The sequence below is a fragment of the Ranitomeya variabilis genome, chromosome 5 (genome assembly GCF_051348905.1).
Source record: "Ranitomeya variabilis isolate aRanVar5 chromosome 5, aRanVar5.hap1, whole genome shotgun sequence".
Lineage (NCBI taxonomy): Eukaryota > Metazoa > Chordata > Amphibia > Anura > Dendrobatidae > Ranitomeya > Ranitomeya variabilis.
The window spans coordinates 39,856,207-39,874,882 of record NC_135236.1 but is presented as its reverse complement, the minus strand read 5'-3'; the positions used below and the strand labels follow the sequence as shown (position 1 = coordinate 39,874,882).

General features: G+C 41.6%; 1 protein-coding gene and 1 long non-coding RNA gene across 2 annotated transcripts in view; one reads left to right on the top strand and one right to left on the bottom strand.

The window, feature by feature from the left end:
* The first annotated feature begins 4,736 nt into the window (after positions 1 to 4,736).
* Positions 4,737 to 18,676, top strand: part of LOC143774272 (CD276 antigen-like) — a 73,093-nt gene continuing 59,153 nt past the window's right edge. Inside the window, exon 1 of the mRNA XM_077261689.1 lies at positions 4,737 to 4,941. Coding sequence (XP_077117804.1) covers positions 4,881 to 4,941 — 61 coding nt within the window. The 5' untranslated portion in view covers positions 4,737 to 4,880. The remainder of the gene's footprint in view (positions 4,942 to 18,676) is intronic.
* The window catches only part of LOC143774273 (uncharacterized), a 31,412-nt gene continuing 17,692 nt past the window's right edge, over positions 4,957 to 18,676 (bottom strand). Inside the window, exon 3 of the long non-coding RNA XR_013215504.1 lies at positions 4,957 to 5,010. This is a non-coding gene — a long non-coding RNA (uncharacterized LOC143774273). The remainder of the gene's footprint in view (positions 5,011 to 18,676) is intronic.

Genomic DNA, 18,676 nt, shown 5'->3' with positions numbered 1-18,676 from the left:
ACCAATGTAACAAGGCCTACCATAAGTAACACACTACGCCACCATGGTCTCAGATCCTGCAGTGCCAGACGTGTCCCACTGCTTAAGCCAGTACATGTCCGGGCCCGTCTTAAGTTTGCTAGAGAGCATTTGGATGATCCAGAGGAGTTTTGGGAGAATGTCCTATGGTCTGATGAAACCAAACTGGAACTGTTTGGTAGAAACACAACTTGTCGTGTTTGGAGGAAAAAGAATACTGAGTTGCATCCATCAAACACCATACCTACTGTAAAGCATGGTGGTGGAAACATCATGCTTTGGGGCTGTTTCTCTGCAAAGGGGCCAGGACGACTGATCCGGGTACATGAAATAATGAATGGGGCCATGTATCGTGAGATTTTGAGTGCAAACCTCCTTCCATCAGCAAGGGCATTGAAGATGAAACGTGGCTGGGTCTTTCAACATGACAATGATCCAAAGCACACCGCCAGGGCAACGAAGGAGTGGCTTCGTAAGAAGCATTTCAAGGTCCTGGAGTGGCCTAGCCAGTCTCCAGATCTCAACCCTATAGAAAACCTTTGGAGGGAGTTGAAAGTCCGTGTTGCCAAGCGAAAAGCCAAAAACATCACTGCTCTAGAGGAGATCTGCATGGAGGAATGGGCCAACATACCAACAACAGTGTGTGGCAACCTTGTGAAGACTTACAGAAAACGTTTGACCTCTGTCATTGCCAACAAAGGATATATTACAAAGTATTGAGATGAAATTTTGTTTCTGACCAAATACTTATTTTCCACCATAATATGCAAATAAAATGATAAAAAAACAGACAATGTGATTTTCTGGATTTTTTTTTCTCAGTTTGTCTCCCATAGTTGAGGTCTACCTATGATGTAAATTACAGACGCCTCTCATCTTTTTAAGTGGTGGAACTTGCACTATTGCTGACTGACTAAATACTTTTTTGCCCCACTGTATGTGTGTGTGTCACTGACATATATATATATATATATATATATCTATGTGTAGATATCTATTCTATTCTAACCTGTCACTCTGTGATTATACACTGTGTGCAGAATTATTAAGGAAGTTGTATTTTGATCACATGATACTTTTTATACTTTTTTTTTACCAAACAGCGGCCAAGAATAAATAGCTCTATCACATCATATACGATATATTACCCAAAACAAAAAAGTGAATCACAGAGCAAAATACAATTAGATGTATAACTTTTATTAAGAATTAGTACAAAAAAGTAGCCATTAAAATACATAGAAAGAAAAGTAACAAGGATGGTGACACCTAAGTGCCATGCCCAGCAAAAGTATAAGGGTTAATATTATGGCTTACATAAAAATGCAAGTGCACAGACAATATAGATAAATAGTCACAGTATATTACGTCAATCAGTATGATAAAATATGTGAAGCCACCAGAAATACAACCATACTATCAGCGGACACGGCATTTAGGTCGGTACTACCTTCATTATTATGCAGTACTCTCCGATGTGTGTACTGTGGGACTTGGGGACTCTATCTATCTACTGATAGTACGGTTGTATTTCTGATGGCTTGACATATTTTATCATATTGATTGACGTAATATACTGTGACTATTTCTCTATATTGTCTGTGCACTTGCATTTTTATGTAAGCCATAATATTAACCCTTAGGGCTCATTTCCACTTGCGAGAGACAAATCGGTCCGTAATCTGGACCGAAAAAACGGATGTAGCGTATGCGATTGTCATGCGATTGTCATGCGAGTGTAATGCGAGTGCAATGCGATTTTTAATCGCACCATCCGTTTTACATCCGTATGACATCCGTATGCAATCCGTTTTTTTTCTCTGCAACTATTTTTATACAGTCATTTACAGGACCATGGACAGTGTTCTAGGCCACAGAATGGTGATGTATCCGTAAAAAACGGATGGAATACGGATGGTCCGTATTCCGTCCGTTTTTTTTCTCGCACCCATTGACTTGCATTGGCGAGTCTCGTCCGAGACTCGCAGCAAATCGCAGCATGCTGCGATTTTTTTCTCAGTCCGATTTCGGCTGAGAAAAAAATCGCAAATGAAAAGACACCTATTGAATAACATTGGTCCGAGTGCAATCCAAATTTTTATCGGATTGCACTCGTCCGTTTTCCTCGCCAGTGGAAATGAGCCCTAATACTTTTGCTGGGCATGGCACTTAGGTGTCACCATCCTTGTCACTTTTCTTTTTATGTATTTTAATGGCTACTTTTTTGTACTAATTCTTAATAAAAGTTATACATCTAATTGTATTTTGCTCTGCGATTCACTTTTTTATTTTGGGTAATACTTTTTATGCATGTTGTCCTACTCCAAGCTGTTCAGTCTTGAGAGCCAACTACCAATTAAGTAAATCAGGTGATGTGCATCTCTGTAATGAGGAGGGGTGTTGTCTAATGACATCAGAACCCTATATAAGGTGTGCTTAATTATTAGGCAACTTCCTGTCCTTTGGCAAAATGGGTCAGAAGAGAGATTTGACGGCTCTGAAAAGTCCAGAATTATGACATGTCTTGCAGAGGGATGCAGCAGTCTTGAAATTGCCAAACTTTTGAAGCGCGATCACCGAACAATCAAGCGTTTCATGGCAAATAGCCAACAGGGTCGAAAGAAGCGTGTTGGGCAAAAAAGGCGCAAAATAACCGCCCATGAATTGAGGAAAATCAAGCGTGAAGCTGCCAAGATGCCATTTGCCACCAGTTTTGCCATATTTCAGAGCTGCAACGTTACTGGAATAACAAAAAGCACAAGGTGTGCGATACTCAGGGACATGGCCAAGGTAAGGAAGACTGAAAAACGACCACCTCTGAACAAGAAACATAAGATAAAACCTCAAGACTGGGCCAAGAAATATCTTAAGACTGACTTTTCAAAGGTTTTATGGACTGATGAAATGAGAGTGACTCTTGATGGGCCAGATTGATGGACCAGAGGCTGGATCAGTAAAGGGCAGAGAGCTCCACTCCGACTCAGACACCAGCAAGGTGGAGGTGGGGTACTGGTATGGGCTGGTATCATCAAAGATGAACTTGTGGGACCTTTTCGGTTTGAGGATGGAGTGAAGCTCAACTCCCAGACCTACTGCCAGTTTCTGGAAGACAACTTCTTCAAGCAGTGGTACAGGAAGAAGTCGGTATCGTTCAAGAAAAACATGATTTTCATGCAGGACAATGCTCCATCAGATGCCTCCAACTACTCCACAGCGTGGCTGGCCAGTAAAGGTCTCAAAGAAGAAAAAATAATGACATGGCCCCCTTGTTCACCTGATCTGAACCCCATAGAGAACCTGTGGTCCCTCATAAAATGTGAGATCTACAGGGAGGGAAAACAGTCCACCTCTCGGAACAGTGTCTGGAGGCTGTGGTGGCTGCTGCACGCAATGTTGGTCGTAAACAGATCAAGCAACTCACAGAATCTATGGATGGAGGCTACTGAGTGTCATCATAAAGAAAGGTGGCTATATTGGGCACTAATTTTTTGGGGGGTTGTTTTTGCATGTCAGAAATGTTTATTTCTAAATTTTGTGCAGTGATATTCGTTTACCTGGTGAAAATAAACAAGTGAGATGGGAATATATTTGGTTTTTATTAAGTTGCCTAATAATTCTGCACAGTAATAGTTACCTGCACAAACAGATATCCTCCTAAGATAGCCAAATCAAAAAAAAAAACCACTCCAACTTACAAAAATATTAATCTTTGATATTTATGAGACTTTTGGGTTGATTGAGAACATAGTTGTTGATCAATAATAAAAATAATCCTCTAAAATACAACTTGCCTAATAATTCTGCACACAGCGTACTGTATGCGGCAGATGAATCACCGGCTTTTCTTCTGCCTATCTATGTAATATATATACATATATACAGTACATGTGTGTGTCACTGATATCTATATATCTATGCAATCTGTGTATATATCTATTCTATTCCAACCTGTCACGCTGTGATTATACTGTATACAGCATACGGATTGCCGGCTTTTCTTCTATGTATGTAATATACAGTATACTGTATACATATATATGTGTGTGTCACTGACATCTATATATCTATGTATTCTATGTGTGTATATCTATTCTATCTTTTCTATTCTAACCTGTCACTCTGTGATTTTACTGAATGAGGCATATGAATTGCCGGCTTTTATTCTATCTTTTACCGAATGTTACCGACTTTTTCCGATTTTAAGAAAAATGCTTGTGTTACTGATCACAAATCCGAATGTACCATATTCATGCCGAATTCATGTTTGACGATCGTTTTCCGAACATATTAATTCATCTCTATACATAAATTGACAGTGGTTCTTTTTTATATATTCATGTACTGATGGTAGTTCTGATGATGTATTCATGTACTGATGGTGGTTCTGGCGATGTATTCATCTGCCAGAGATGGTTCTGTTGATATATTTATGTACTGATGGTGGTTTCGTGATATTTCAGACATAAAGACAGTGAAATATGGAACAACAGGTGTGAAATTACCAATATTTTCTAAGCCTATTGCTTATTATTTACACAGGAGTTTGAGCTTCACAAATTGTGGAAAGCCACAGGTGATATTCATCCTCCTCTATGGAGGCACAATATGTGTTTTTACCTGCATACATGACTATTAGCATTTTATTACATATGTCTGAGCAGATATTATTTGTATAAGATATAACAGATAATTAACCCTGAAGCAGAAACTCCAGGAATCTCACGTGAGCTGTAAGAAGAGAACTGAATTATCGGAAAGTGAAAGTATCTCTGCAGATAAAGCTTCTGCATTCTCCGGAGTGACAGCGTCGTCTTGGGCACAAAGCTGCAAATCTGTAGGACGACCAAAACCTCGATGTCAGGATGGGGACAGCGGAGGTTGTGATCTGCTTCATAATCTTGGATCTGGTCAGGACAGCGACAGGTAAGACTTCAAATCGTCTCTATGTAATCAAGGAAAAAGGCTGAAACGTATATTCCAGACTAATCACTTCTGTAGAGACGAGGACACAAAATTCTTACTCAATGACTACACAGAGGGCGGATAAGTGACATAAAAGTACAAGAAAAGGTTACAGGATGAAGAAATCACAACACGGGAATAATAATTTTCCTTTATTTTCAAAAACAACTTCAATACAAGTGATGAGTGAACGTGATATCTTCATGTCCTTATGTACAAGAATATAAGTATTATAATACTGCCCTTATGTACAAGAATATAACTACTATAATACTGCTCCTATGTACAAGAATATAACTGCTATAACACTGCTCTGTATGTACAAGAATATAACTACTATAATACTGCCCCTATGTACAAGAATATCACTACTATAATACTGTCCCTATGTACAAGAATATAACTACTATAATACTACTCCATGTACAAGAATATAACTACTATAATACTGCTCCTATGTACAAGAATATAACTACTATACTACTGCTCCTATGTACAAGAATATAACTACTATAATACTGTACCTATGTGCAAGAATATAACTACTATAATATTGCTCCATCTACAAGAATATAACTACTATAATACTGCCCCCTATGTACAAGAATATAACTACTATAATACTGCTCCATGTACAAGAATGTAACTACTAAAATACTGCTCCATGTACAAGAATATAACTACTATAATACTGCCGCTATGTACAAGAATATAACTACTATAATACTGCTCCTATGTACAAGAATATAACTAATATAATATTGCCCCTATGTACAAGAATATAACTACTGTAATACTGCTCCATGTAGAAGAATATAACTACTATAATACTGCCCCTATGTACAAGAATATAACTACTATAATACTGCTTCATGTACAAAAATATAACTACTATAATACTGCCCCATGTACAAGAATATAACTACTATAATACTGCTCCATGTACAAGAATTTAACTACTATAATACTGCTCCATGTACAAGAATGTAACTACTATAATACTGCTCCATGTACAAGAATATAACTACTATAATACTGCCCCTATGCACAAGAATATAACTACTATAATACTGTCCCCTATGTACAAGAATATAACTACTATAAAACTGCTCCTATGTACAAGAATATAACTACAATAATACTGCTCCTATGTACAAGAATATAACTATTATAATTCTGCTCCTATGTACAAGAATATAACTACCATAATACTGCTCCATGTACAAGAATATAACTACTATAATACTGCCCCTATGTACAAGAATATAACTACTATCATACTGCTCCATGTACAAGAATATAACTACTATAATACTGCCGCTATGTACAAGAATATAACTACTATAATACTGCTCCATGTACAAGAATATAACTACTATAAAACTGCCCCATGTACAAGAATATAACTACTATAATACTGCCCCTATGCACAAGAATATAACTACAATAATACTGCTCCATGTACAAGAATATAACTACTATAATACTGCCCTATGTACAAGAATATAACTACTATAATACTGCCCCTATGTACAAGAATATAACTACTATAATACTGCTCCATGTACAAGAATATAACTACTATAATACTGCCCCATGTACAAGAATATAATTACTATAATACTGCTCGTATGCACAAGAATATAACTACTATAATACTGCTCGTATGCACAAGAATATAACTACTATAATACTGCTCCTATGTACAAGAATATAACTACTATAATACTGCTCCTATGTATAAGAATATAACTACTATAATACTGCTCCATGTACAAGAATATAACTACTATAATACTGCCCTCTATGTACAGGAATATAACTACTATAATACTGCTCCATGTACAAGAATGTATCTACTGTAATACTGCTCCATGTAGAAGAATATAACTTCTATAATACTGCTCCTATGTACAAGAATATAATTACTATAATACTGCTCCATGTACAAGAATATAACTACTATAATACTGCCCCATGTACAAGAATATAACTACTGTAATACTGCTCCATGTACAAGAATATAACTACTATAATACTACCCCATGTACAAGAATATAACTACTATAATACTGCTCCTATGTACAGTACAAGAATATAACTACTATAATACTGCTCCTATGTACAAGAATATAGCTACAATAATACTGCTCCTTTGTACAAGAATATAACTACTATAATACTGCCCCTATGTACAAGAATATAACTACTATAATACTGCCCCCTATGTACAAGAATATAACTAACATAATACTGCCCCTATAGACAAGGATATAACTACTATAATACTGCTCGTATGTACGAGAATATAACTACTATAATACTGCCCTTATGTACAAAAATATAATTACTATTATACTGCCCGCTATGTACAAGAATGTAACTGCTATAATACTGCCCCCTATGTACAAGAATATAACTATTATAATGCTGCTCCTATGTGCAAGAATATAACTACTATAATACTGCTCCTATGTACAAGAATATAACCACTATAATACTATAATACTGCTCCTATGTACAAGAATATAACTACTATAATACTGCTCCTATGTACAAGAATATAACTACTATTGTTGAGGGAGGATCTAAAGTGATCCTTCACGGTAAACTCAGTGATTTCCAAATTAATCTGCAAGGCGTTGCCGGCAACTGAAAATGACCAGACGGAGACGTGTGTCTCTGTTTGGGGGGGATCAAGCTGATCTCTCTGGCCCCCGTTTATTGTGTATGACTTTTCATAGTCATAGAAATTATACTTCAACCAATCAGCATAAAAACACGCTCACAGTTCTTAACCTATAAGAATACAGGAACGGTCTGGACGTCAAAGTCTCGTAGAACAATGCACCCTCAGTCTCATGTTCTGCCCAGGTTGCAACAATCAAAGTCTCATCAAGGTCTCATAACAGCTGTAAACTTTAGCCTACTAACAAAATTTATATCAAAACAACAAAATAGAGTCGAAAAGCACAAAATGGAGAATCTTTCTTAATTTGTCCCTTCACATTCCCCCCTAGATAAATTTTGTTAATTAATGTCCAGCATCAGAGGTACTATCCCAAGCTATAAGCTCGAGGGGTACTGGTCTTCACATGGCTGGTGCCATGTTACCAGCCATGGCTGTTGCGGCGTACCCGTCCCCCCTGTATACTAGAATTTACGAATAACAATTATTGATAACAGTGGTGGGGATCTTTTGAAGATAGCCATGCGCTTGGCTTCAACATCTTCATCAGGTAACTTTGTGAAATCGGTGTAGAGAAGAGCAGGGGTGGCAACGCTTTTGGTTTCATCATTAGTTGTCTTAGTGCAGAATTTCCTAATTCACACAGAAATACACCAAAGAACAAGTTTTAGTATTACATACATGACAAGGATAAAGGCAGCGATATGTAACAAACTTTGCAAGATTCCAGCTATCCAGCCCCCAAGTCCCTCAAACCAATTTGCTGGATTAAGAAAGGAGAAGGTGTCTGCCCACCAACTGTCCTTATTACGGTCATTGTCTTTATTATATTGATCTCTGAGTCTTTGAATGTCCTCTAACTTTAACTTAAACTTCATAGTGCTATTGGGATCTATGTAATGACAGCATGCGGGTCCAATAACCTGACACATACCACCCTGTGCTGCTGTTAAGTAATCCAGTACTATAGTATATTGATTAGTAACTATAATAAGTTGGTTTTGGACAGCAACAGTAGTACTAAGTATATCCAATATATCCCAAATTTGATCATCTAAATAATCTGTGGCCCTAAGCAATTTATCCCACATTTGTGTAATCATAGGGTAAATGAAAATAGAACTGACAATTTTATTGGCTAACCCAGCTGTACTACTAATCTTTCATGATATTGTACAAACTTATTATTCAAGGATATTGGGGAATTTAGGCCGTCCCATGCGGTTACCAATATTATTATATGGAAATACGAAAAACCAAAACATTATGTCCCCTTATTTGCTACTAGTCTGTTTGACCAGCTTGCACTGCAATGCGTGGATCCACGTCGACCTTCCTTCCAGCTTTACTGACATAGGAGTAATGAGGACTTGGTAGGGACCGTCATACAAGGGTTCTAGTCCGTGTTTTCTGACATGGCTTTTAACGACTACAAAACCACCAGACTTCAAGTTGTGACAAGTGACGGTTTCTGCTGAATCTGGAAGGGAAGAAAAAACTAAAACATGGGTGTTAGCAAGATTTTTACTAAGCAGAATAACATATTGAACAGCACGGTCAGTTTCTTCTGACAACTACTGAAACTGGAAATTTGCAACTGTGGGCCTAGGACCAAACAGTATCTCATATGGGGACAGGCCATGTTTTGCCTTAGGGGTAGTACGAATGTGGTACAGTACAATGGGTAGGAGCTCTGGCCATGGAGCCGTAGTCTCCTGCATCATTTTGGTCAATTGTCCCTTCAGTGTGCCGTTCAGCCTCTCAACTTTCCCACTGGATTGTGGATAGTACAGAGTATGGAGGGCTACAGTGGATCCAAGCATTATCAAAACCTCCTGATACACATGAGAAGAAAAGGCCGGGCCTTGGTCACTTTCGACGACTTCTGGAACACCATATCTGCATAGGAATTCCATCACCAGTTTCTTTGCTGTAGTCTTTGCAGTCATGTTGGTAACGGGGAATACTTTCGACCAACTGGAGAACATGTCGACAACCACCAGACAATATTCATACCTTCCAGACTTAGGCAACGTGATGTGGTCCACCTGGAGCCTTTGGAAAGGATAGTCGGGCTTAGCAAGGTGCTTCGGGGGTACTGTTATGGTTTCCAATGGCAAGGAAACATCAGAAGCATAGAATAAACGGACAAGCTCTCGGGTGATGGAAACTAGAGCTGACCGCGATGCTAAACCTACACACCACACTAGAAGTAGCCAGGGGGCATTCCTGCGTTGACTCTAGATGCCGCGCACCAGCCGGAGAACTAACTACCCCTGGTAGAAGAAAACACAGTCCTGGCTTGCCTCCAGAGAATGTCCCCACAGGAGATAGCAGCCCCCCACATATAATAACGGTGAGAGCAGATGAAAAGACACATGTAGTATGAAAGCAGATTTAGCACAGAGAGGCCCGCTAACTAAATAGCAGAAAGATACAACAGAGGACTTCGCGGTCAGCTGCAAAACCCTTCAAAACACCATCCTGAAATTACCTTAACTCATGTGACAACTCATGCCACTGGAGTGGTAATTTCAGCCCAACAAGAGCTTCCAGCTGCAGAGATTCACATAAGTGCAAACTGGACAAAACATACAAAAATAGGCTTAAGGACTAAAGTGTCCAACTTAGCTGAGCAGAAAACTGGGAGCAGGAACATGCAACAGAATCACTCTGGATACATTGATGGCCAGCATTAGAATGACTGAGGAGCCCTGGATGAGCCCTATGAAAGGCACGGACCAAATCAGAAGCATGAACATCAGAAGCTGTAACCCAAGAATTATCCTCTTGACCGTAGCCCTTCCATTTCACCAGATATTGAAGTCTCCGTCTGGAAACACGGGAGTCCAAGATTTTCTCCACCACGTACTCCAATTCACCCTCAACCAGCACAGGAGCAGGAGGCTCAACAGAAGGCACAAGTGGTACCTCATACCTCCGCAATAATGACCGATGGAAGACATTATGGATAGCAAAGGATGCTGGGAGGTCCAAACGAAAAGACACAGGGTTAAGAATTTCCAAAATCTTATAAGGACCGATGAACCGAGGCTTAAACTTAGGAGAAGAGACCCTCATAGGGACAAAACGGGAGGACAACCACACCAAGTCCCCAACACGAAGACGAGGACCAACACGACGATGGCGATTAGCAAAACGTTGAGTCCTCTCCTGGGACAACTCCAAATTGTCCACCACCTGCCCCCAAATACGATGCAACCTATCCACCATGGTATCCACTCCAGGACAATCCAAAGACTCCACCTGACCAGATGAAAAACGAGGATGGAACCCTGAATTGCAAAAGAAAGGGGAGACCAAAGTGGCAGAACTGGCCCGATTATTAAGGGCAAACTCAGCCAACGGCAAAAAGGAGACCCAGTCATCCTGATCAGCAGACACGAAACACCTCAAATAAGTCTCCAAGGTCTGATTAGTGCGTTCCGTCTGGCCATTTGTCTGGGGATGAAATGCAGACGAAAAAGACAAATCAATGCCCATCCTGGCACAAAACGCCCGCCAAAATCTGGACACAAACTGGGATCCCCTGTCGGAAACGATATTCTCCGGAATACCATGCAGCCGAACCACATTCTGAAAAAACAGGGGCACCAACTCAGATGAGGAAGGCAGCCTGGGCAAGGGCACCAAATGAACCATCTTAGAAAAGCGGTCACACACCACCCAAATGACGGACATCTTCTGAGAAACAGGGAGATCAGAAATAAAATCCATAGAGATGTGTGTCCAAGGCCTCTTAGGAACAGGCAAGGGCAACAACAACCCACTAGCCCGAGAACTACAAGGCTTGGCCCGAGCACAAACATCGCAAGACTGCACAAAAGTACGCACGTCCCAAGACAGGGAAGGCCACCAGAAGGACCTAGCCACCAAATCTCTGGTACCAAAAATTCCCGGATGACCTGCCAACGCAGAAGAATGAACCTCCGAGATGACTCTATTGGTCCACTCATCCGGCACAAACAATCTACCAGGCGGACAACGATCAGGCCGATCCGCCTGAAACTCTTGTAAAGCACGTCGCAGGTCTGGGAAAACAGCAGATAATATCACCCCATCCTTAAGTATACCCGTAGGTTTAGAATCACCAGGGGAATCAGGTTCAAAACTCCTAGAAAGGGCATCCGCCTTCACATTCTTAGTACCTGGCAGATACGAAACCACAAAATTAAACCGGGAGAAAAACAACGACCAGCGCGCCTGTCTAGGATTCAGACGTCTGGCCGACTCAAGATAAATCAAATTTTTGTGATCAGTCAAGACCACCACCTGATGTTTAGCACCCTCAAGCCAATGACACCACTCCTCGAATGCCCACTTCATCGCCAAAAGCTCCCGATTACCGACGTCATAATTTCGCTCGGCGGGCGAAAATTTTCGAGAAAAGAACGCACAAGGTCTCATCACTGAACAATCTGAACTTTTCTGCGACAAAACCGCCCCCGCTCCGATCTCGGAAGCATCAACTTCCACCTGAAAAGGAAGAGAAACATCAGGCTGGCACAACACCGGAGCAGAAGAAAAACGGCGCTTAAGCTCCCGAAAGGCCTCCACAGCAGCAGGAGACCAATCTGCAACATCAGCACCCTTTTTAGTCAAATCAGTCAAAGGCCTGACAACGCTAGAAAAACCAGTTATGAATCGACGATAAAAGTTAGCAAAGCCCAAAAATTTCTGAAGGCCCTTAAGAGAAGTCGGTTGCGTCCAGTCACAAATAGCCCGAACCTTCACAGGATCCATCTCAATAGAAGAGGGGGAAAAAATGTACCCCAAAAAAGAAATCTTCTGAACCCCAAAAACACACTTTGAACCTTTAGCAAACAAAGAATTGGTCCGCAAAACCTGAAAAACCCTCCTAACTTGTTGAACATGAGATTCCCAGTCATCCGAAAAAATCAAGATATCGTCCAAATACACAATCATAAATTTATCCAGATATTCACGGAAAATATCGTGCATAAAAGACTGAAAGACCGAAGGGGCATTTGACAGACCAAAAGGCATCACCAAATACTCAAAATGGCCCTCGGGCGTATTAAATGCGGTTTTCCACTCATCCCCCTGCTTAATTCGCACCAAATTATACGCACCGCGAAGATCAATCTTAGAGAACCACTTCGCCCCCTCAATGCGAGCAAATAAATCTGTCAGCAATGGCAAAGGATACTGATACTTGACTGTGATCTTATTCAAGAGTCTATAATCAATACAAGGTCTCAAAGAACCATCGCTTTTAGCTACGAAAAAGAACCCCGCTCCAAGAGGAGACGAAGAAGGACGAATATGTCCCTTTTCCAAGGACTCCCTAATATACTCTCGCATGGCAGCATGTTCAGGTACAGACAGATTGAATAGACGACCCTTAGGAAATTTACTGCCAGGGATCAAATCTATGGCGCAATCACAATCTCTGTGAGGAGGAAGAGAATTAAGTGTAGATTCCTCAAAAACCTCACGATAATCAGACAAAAACTCAGGAATTTCAGAGGGAATAGATGAAGCAATGGAGACCAAAGATGTGTCCCCATGATTTCCCTGACATCCCCAGCTTAGTACAGACATTGTTTTCCAGTCAAGGACTGGGTTATGAGTTTGCAACCATGGCAATCCCAGCACCAACACATCATGTAGATTATACAGTACAAGGAAGCGAATCACCTCTTGATGGTCTGGAGTCATACGCATAGTCACTTGTGTCCAGTATTGTGGTTTATTACTAGCCAATGGTGTAGAATCAATACCCTTTAAAGGTATAGGAACTTCCAGAGGCTCTAGATCAAACCCACAGCGCCTGGCAAAGGACCAATCCATAAGACTCAAAGCGGCGCCAGAATCCACATACGCATCCGCAACAATAGAAGATAACGAACAAATTAGAGTTACAGACAAAATAAACTTGGACTGCAAAGTGCCAATAGCAGAGGATTTATCAACTTTCTTTGTTCGTTTAGAGCATGCTGATATAACATGAGTAGAATTTCCACAATAGAAGCACAAATGATTTTTGCGCCTATAAATCTGTCGTTCGCTTCTGGACAGAAAGCTATCACATTGCATACTCTGTGGTGCCTCTTCAGAAGACACCGCCAACTGGTGCACAGATTTGCGTTCCCGTAAACGCCGATCAATCTGAATTGCCATTGTCATGGACTCATTCAGACCAGTAGGCGCAGGAAACCCCACCATGACGTCTTTTACAGCATCAGAGAGACCTTCTCTGAAAATTGCCGCCAGATCGCACTCATTCCACTGAGTAAGCACAGACCATTTTCGAAATTTTTGGCAATATATTTCGGCTTCATCTTGCCCCTGAGAGAGGGCTATTAGGGCTTTCTCAGCCTTAATCTCCAAATTTGGTTCCTCATAAAGCAACCCCAAAGCCAGAAAAAACGCATCCACATTGAGCAACGCAGGATCCCCTGGTGCCAATGAAAATGCCCAATTTTGGGGGTCACCCCGCAGTAAAGAAATAACAATTTTTACTTGCTGGGCAGGATCTCCAGCAGAATGAGATCTCAGCGAAAGAAACAATTTACAATTGTATTTAAAATTTAGAAAACAAGATCGATCTCCAGAAAAAAACTCCGGTATAGGAATTTTAGGTTCAGACCGAGGAGCATGTAACAAAAAATCTTGTATATTCTGAACTTTAGAGGCAAGATTATACAAATTGGTAGCCAGACTCTGGGGATCCATATTTCAACAGATAAAGTCTGAGCCATTCAGGGGTTAAGAGGAGAGGAAAACAGGAGACTGCAATTAGAGCTGGAGTGCAACTTCAGAGGAAAAAAAAAAAAGTTTCACACAGTTCCTTTTCTCTCCTGCTTCAGCCTATAGATTAAACATTTGGGCTGGCCATACTGTTATGGTTTCCAATGGCAAGGAAACATCAGAAGCATAGAATAAACGGACAAGCTCTCAGGTGATGGAAACTAGAGCTGACCGCGATGCTAAACCTACACACCACACTAGAAGTAGCCAGGGGGCATTCCTGCGTTGACTCTAGATGCCGCGCGCCAGCCGGAGAACTAACTACCCCTGGTAGAAGAAAACACAGTCCTGGCTTGCCTCCAGAGAATGTCCCCACAGGAGATAGCAGCCCCCCACATATAATAACGGTGAGAGCAGATGAAAAGACACACGTAGTATGAAAGCAGATTTAGCACAGAGAGGCCCACTAACTAAATAGCAGAAAGATACAACAGAGGACTTCGCGGTCAGCTGCAAAACCCTTCAAAACACCATCCTGAAATTACCTTAACTCATGTGACAACTCATGCCACTGGAGTGGTAATTTCAGCCCAACAAGAGCTTCCAGCTGCAGAGATTCACATAAGTGCAAACTGGACAAAACATACAAAAATAGGCTTAAGGACTAAAGTGTCCAACTTAGCTGAGCAGAAAACTGGGAGCAGGAACATGCAACAGAATCACTCTGGATACATTGATGGCCAGCATTAGAATGACTGAGGAGCAAGGTTAAATAGGATACTCCCACATCCTGATAGGAACAGGTGAACTGAGAAGGCAAAGCTTGCAGGACACGAGTACCACAAGAGACCACCGGGGGAGCCCACGAACCGAATCACAACAGGGTACACATAGAAGTTGACCAGGATTGCAGGTCTGACACATATTACATGCACGGTTGAGTGCTGTCAGGACTGTAGAAATACCTGGAGCCCAGTAGAATTTTTGTACCAGGGCTAGGGCCTGGTTTTTTCCTCGATGTGTGGGCCCATGTGCCTACATGGCAATAGCAGGGTACATCCGCTTAGGGAGACACACAAATTGGTCCTTTTTCCAGAGACCATGTCCATACGTGCTCCATCAGCTTTCCACCGCTTCACTTCTTCCTTTGGAGACATTCTCTGCATCGTCATTAAGTGGTCTCGCGGGGTCCGACAGAAAACTTCAGTCTGTCGTGGATCATCAGGTTCCTGTAGAGTCAGTGTTTCTTGTAACTGTTTATGCTAAGAGAGTGTGGTCACCATAGCTGGTATGATCATTTCAACATGTAGGAGAGCAGCAGCTTTTGCTTGTATATCTGCAAAGGCGTTACCAACAGTGTGTGGACTTTTCCTAGGACCGTGCGCCTTAATTTTGATAATGGCCACCTGGGTAGGTAATTTGATTGAGTCCATGAGGGTTTTAACAGCTTCAGCATTCTTCACTGGAGTCCCGGCGGTGGTAATAAACCATCGATTGGCCCATAGGGCTCCGAAATCATGAGCAATACTAAATGCATACTGTGAGTCCGTGTATATATTAGCCCGCCTGTCTTTGGCCAGAATACATGCAGTAGACAAAGCCTGAAGTTCTGCTTCTTTTGCTGACAGTGAGGGAGGGAGTGCAGCTCCGTGCACTACAGTGTCTTCCGTAGTAACAGCGTACGCGGTGTGGAATCTGCCAAAATCATCAGCATATCTTAAACCGTCTTTGAGGGCATTGTAGAGAGATTGCATTATGCGGGATGCGTCCGGTATCCACTGACGAAAATAAGTACATAGTCCAAGAAAACGCTGGAGTTCAGTCTCATCTTACGGAAAAGGAAGGGAGCTGATGGCTATTTTTCTTTCTTTTGTGAGGTGTCTGACACCCTGAAGGAGACAGTGACCCAAAAATATCACATGACCAAGACAGAACGGAAGTTTTGAGGCCGAAACCCGACAGTTCAGATCTGCCAGATACTTGACGAGGCTAACAGTGGCAGCAATGGCTTCCTGCTCTGTTCGTGCACACAACAAAAGATCATCCACATTATATTCATCTGCATAGGGGTTATATAACGTAAGGACCATCTGACCATCATCTTGGAATTGTATTCTGGAGCGGAACTGTGATAAATTTTCCCCCAGTAAATTTACCGGACATATGGGAGAGATTAGGAACTGAACAGTAACCTCATGGAAAGGACCCACAGGGTTTTATAAGAGTATATTTATTGGGTCTGTCATCTACTCTAATTAAAACAAGCTCTTGATCTGAGAATTGACATTGGGGGGCTTGGGAGGGAGATTCCCAGACAGGGTTAAAAGGGATATTGGAGAACTGAATTTGTGTAGGGTGGGAGGGCTGGAGCTGAAGTCTGTTATGTGGGCCACTGATAAGGAACGGAGCTGCGTCCTTGCAGCTGTGAGGGGGGGGCCGTATTTGTAGCAGGAATTGCTGTGGCTACTGGTTTAACCTTTGCCTTTCCTGCTGATGCAGAACGGGCTAAGTTCTTTTGAAAACTCTTTACTACTTTTAATGCATCATCCAGAGTGGAAGTCTCGATATCAGGTCTGACTGACATTATTGCCTCTTTCAATTCAGATTTAAGGCCGGACATTAAAGCTACTACAAAAAGGTGTGAATGGGCTTTTTGTTACAATGAGAATCCCAGATCTTTAAATACTACCATAAGACGCCCATAGAACTTCTCGGCAGTCCAGGATATATTGGTGCTTTGGGGTTGGGCATAGGGCTTACAGTCGGGAGTAGAGGCTTAATTTCCTGGGGAGGGACCACATTATCTAGCAGGGAGACACCCCTGTCCCAAATTTTTAATTGTTTGCTTTCCTGACACATTAATCTCAGTCACTTTCTCAGTTTCTTCTAGTACCACAAAACATCCAGTTTTTTGTCATAGTAATAGACAACTTTCCTTTTTCAACGTAGCAAAAACAATCAGAATTCACATCCTCTGTTGATCCTCAATTTGCTATATATCAACCACTCAACTTGAAGCAGGTGCTCTAAACAAAACACAGATCTCCCAGCACATACTACACCAAGAAAATACAGAGAAACTTGGAACGCAGCCACGTGCCCCCTCCACACCAGAGACACAGAGATAAGAAAATCGCAGCATTCCTCAGCACAGAAAGAAGAAAGCAATAGCACAGCTGTTTGACCCTTCCCATCGGGTATCTTAGAAATTTCACACAGAAACGGAATACAGCAGTTCTCAGACTTAATTAATTTATACAAAACCTTCATCACACAATTCACATGCCTGATTGAGAATATTTTCCCTGCATTCCTGACAGATTTCTTTCCCTGTCTTTGGGCTAACAATATAAAATTCATCACACAAATTCAAAGTCGTCTTCTTCTTCCACGGAAACTGATTCTCCTTTAGAGCTAAATATCCTTACTTTGTCATGCATAGTACTAGAGCGGCCATATAGTCTATTCCACTAGGTTTACCTGTCCCCCGCTGGGACAACCTAAAATCGCGGTACTCAGCGAAAGGAGGAGGGCATTTCAGACTTTCCCTCCGGACACCTCTGGAAATACACATGTATATCTATATATTCCTGAGTTACGCATCCTATCCATCTTCGATCACCTCACCGCGCCTGATTCTAACAGTGATCAGGAATTCAGGATATTTTGACTATAAAGAGAATTACATCACTGGTCAATCCGGGGTGTCCGTCCCTTATGAGGTACGGTTCGAGCACTGGGCTCCCAACGGAAGTACACCTCTATATGATTCCACCCAAGAATCACCCCACCATCGGGGACAAACCTCAGATCCTCTTTGCAGCAACAAACACAGGAAAACCACACCAAACGGTCAGTCTGGACAGTATAACTGCCAACTTACCGTGGTTGTTGTGGGGGATGATCAGTCCCAATTTTCCAGTGCCTGCGTCCGGTCCGAGGGTCCTTTGTCTTGTTGTCCACCGGGGGGCAGAGGCGTTCCTGTTTGGGCCCCACGTTGGGCGCCAACTGTTGAGGGAGGATCTAAAGTGATCCTTCACGGTTAACTCAGTGATTTCCAAAGTAATCTACAAGGCGTTGCCGGCAACTGAAAATGACCAGACGGAGACATGTGTCTCTGTTTGGGGGGGATCAAGCTGATCCCTCTGGCCCCCATTTATTGTGTATGACTTTTCATAGTCATAGAAATTATACTTCAACCAATCAGCATAAGAACACGCTCACAGTGCTTAACCTATAAGAATACAGGAACGGTCTGGACGTCAAAGTCTC